General features: G+C 61.6%; 1 protein-coding gene across 1 annotated transcript; it reads left to right on the top strand.

The window, feature by feature from the left end:
- On the top strand, positions 1-956 carry LPMP_272600 (peptidyl dipeptidase, putative; the record flags this gene model as incomplete). Its single annotated transcript, XM_010702043.1, has 1 exon — positions 1-956. A coding segment is annotated over one exon (956 nt), but the record flags the coding sequence as incomplete, so codon positions are not given.
- Positions 957-2,053: the final 1,097 nt, after the last annotated feature.

Consider the following 2,053-nt stretch of genomic DNA (forward strand, 5'->3'; position numbering starts at 1 on the left):
TCCTTGAGCGCGGCGTGTTCTACGCGGCGGAGAAGCTCTACGGCGTGACGATGCAGCGGCGCACCGATCTGCCGGTGTACCACCCCGATGTGATGACGTTCGAGATGTTCGACTACACGGGCGAGTCGCTCGCCATTTTTGGCCTCGACCCCTACGCGCGTGCAGGCAAGCGCGGTGGTGCGTGGATGACATTCTTTGTTCGCCAGGCCTCCCTGCTTGGCCAAAAGCCAGTCGTGTACAACGTGCTGAACATTGTGAAGCCGGCGGAGGGAAGGCCGGCCTTGTTGACCCGTGACAACGTGACGACGCTCTTCCACGAGTTCGGCCACGGACTCCACGGCATGCTAAGCAACCTCAAGTACTCAACACTCTCCGGCACGAGCGTCGCCCGTGACTTCCTCGAGTTCCCATCGCAGATCAACGAGCACTGGGCGATGTACGATGCCGTGCTGAAGAACTACGCGCTTCACTACGAGACCAAGGAGCCGATCCCGCAGTCGCTGGTGGATCGCATGAAGGCGGCCGAGACGTACGGTGCCGGCTTCCATACCATTGAGGTGGTCAAAGCAGCGTACCTCGATTTCCACTGGCATCGAGTCACGGAGGAGGCGGCTGTGCTGCCACCGGCACAGATGGAGGAGGCGGCAATGAGGGCCTTTGGAGTTGGGATGACCGAGGTGCCGCCGCGCTACCACAGTGGGTACTTCCTGCACATTTTCGCTGGCGGGTACGCCTCGAACTACTACGTGTACCAGTGGGCGCGTGTGTTGGACTGCGACAGGTTCGAGTGGTTCCTGGAGAGCGGTGGGCTGACGCGCGAGAACGGCGATCACCTGCGCGCGTGCGTGCTCTCTGTGGGCAACTCGGTGGACGCCAACGTTGCGTACGAGAAGTTCGCTGGCCGCAAGGCCAACATGAAGGCGTTCCTGCGCATCAACGGTCTGCTGGACGAGTAGGCTTGATTATGATGTGTGTGTGTTTGCGCGCCGCTGCGCTCTTCCTCCCTCTTCCTCAAAGTTTCGCCTTCTCTCCTTTTCTGTCCTCGTCCCTGTTCGTGTCGCTTGTGTTCGCCGAACGCCTACGCCAGCGCGGATGGGTTGGAGCTAAGCGGCGAAGGTCATTTCATCGCTGCTCTCGACTCTGCGCTGCGACCTTCTCCGCACGGCAGTCGCGACCCCTTCGGTGCTTCGTTTCATCACCTTTTCATCATTGTGCATCGCGTAGAAGGCCATCCTCCTCCCCTTCTCCCTCCGCGTGGGTGCGTCGGTGAAGGCATCCGTGGCGCAGGCCTGGTAATCCGGCTTCCGAGACCGTCTGCCCGAAAGGGGGCCGCCTTGCAGCCCCCCCCTCCCCCCTGAGGGGCCCACGTCATCATTTTGCCGCCTTCTCTGTTTTCTGGCGTTGTGCCGCACCATGCCGCATATAGCCGGACGATCAGCGGGCAGCTCACTGCGCACCTTCGCATCGGTATTCGCCTACCGCCACCGCCTTCTCCCTTTTCTGCGTATTCCCGCCCCCCCCCCTCTCTCTCTCTGTGCCTCTCTTTTTCGCTCACCTGCCACTCTACGGTTGCCTCGCCGTCTTGTCCGCCTTACCTTCCGGCTTTCCCCCCTTGCCGCGGTTTGCGCATCCGCGCTTGTTGGGGGTGTGCAGCGGGCCTCTCTGCGCGTTGGCGCCTCGTTTTTTTCCACGTCGACAGATGCCGAGTTGCAACGCACTGCACAGCGCAGAGCGACTTCGACGTTTTCACCTCCCCCAACTCTTCTCTGTACAGGCGCCTCCGCAGCCGCTTTTCTTCGCGCAGTGGTAGGACGTAGGGCAGCGAGGACAACAAACGTAAATCGCCACGCACCCCCCTGGCAAAGATGCTTGCCACTCTTCGATCGAATGACACCACACCCCAACGCCCCTGCTTCCGTAGACGGCACCCTTGGCGTCATCCTCCCTCTGGCGTGCTGCCACCTCCCCCTCCCCCACCTCCTCCAATCCCTCGCTTTCTCTTCTTTGTCCCCCTTCACGTCCACCCTTCCGTCTCCCCTTTGCTCCCCACGTG

Source organism: Leishmania panamensis (genome assembly GCF_000755165.1).
Source record: "Leishmania panamensis strain MHOM/PA/94/PSC-1 chromosome 27 sequence".
NCBI classification, from domain to species: domain Eukaryota; phylum Euglenozoa; class Kinetoplastea; order Trypanosomatida; family Trypanosomatidae; genus Leishmania; species Leishmania panamensis.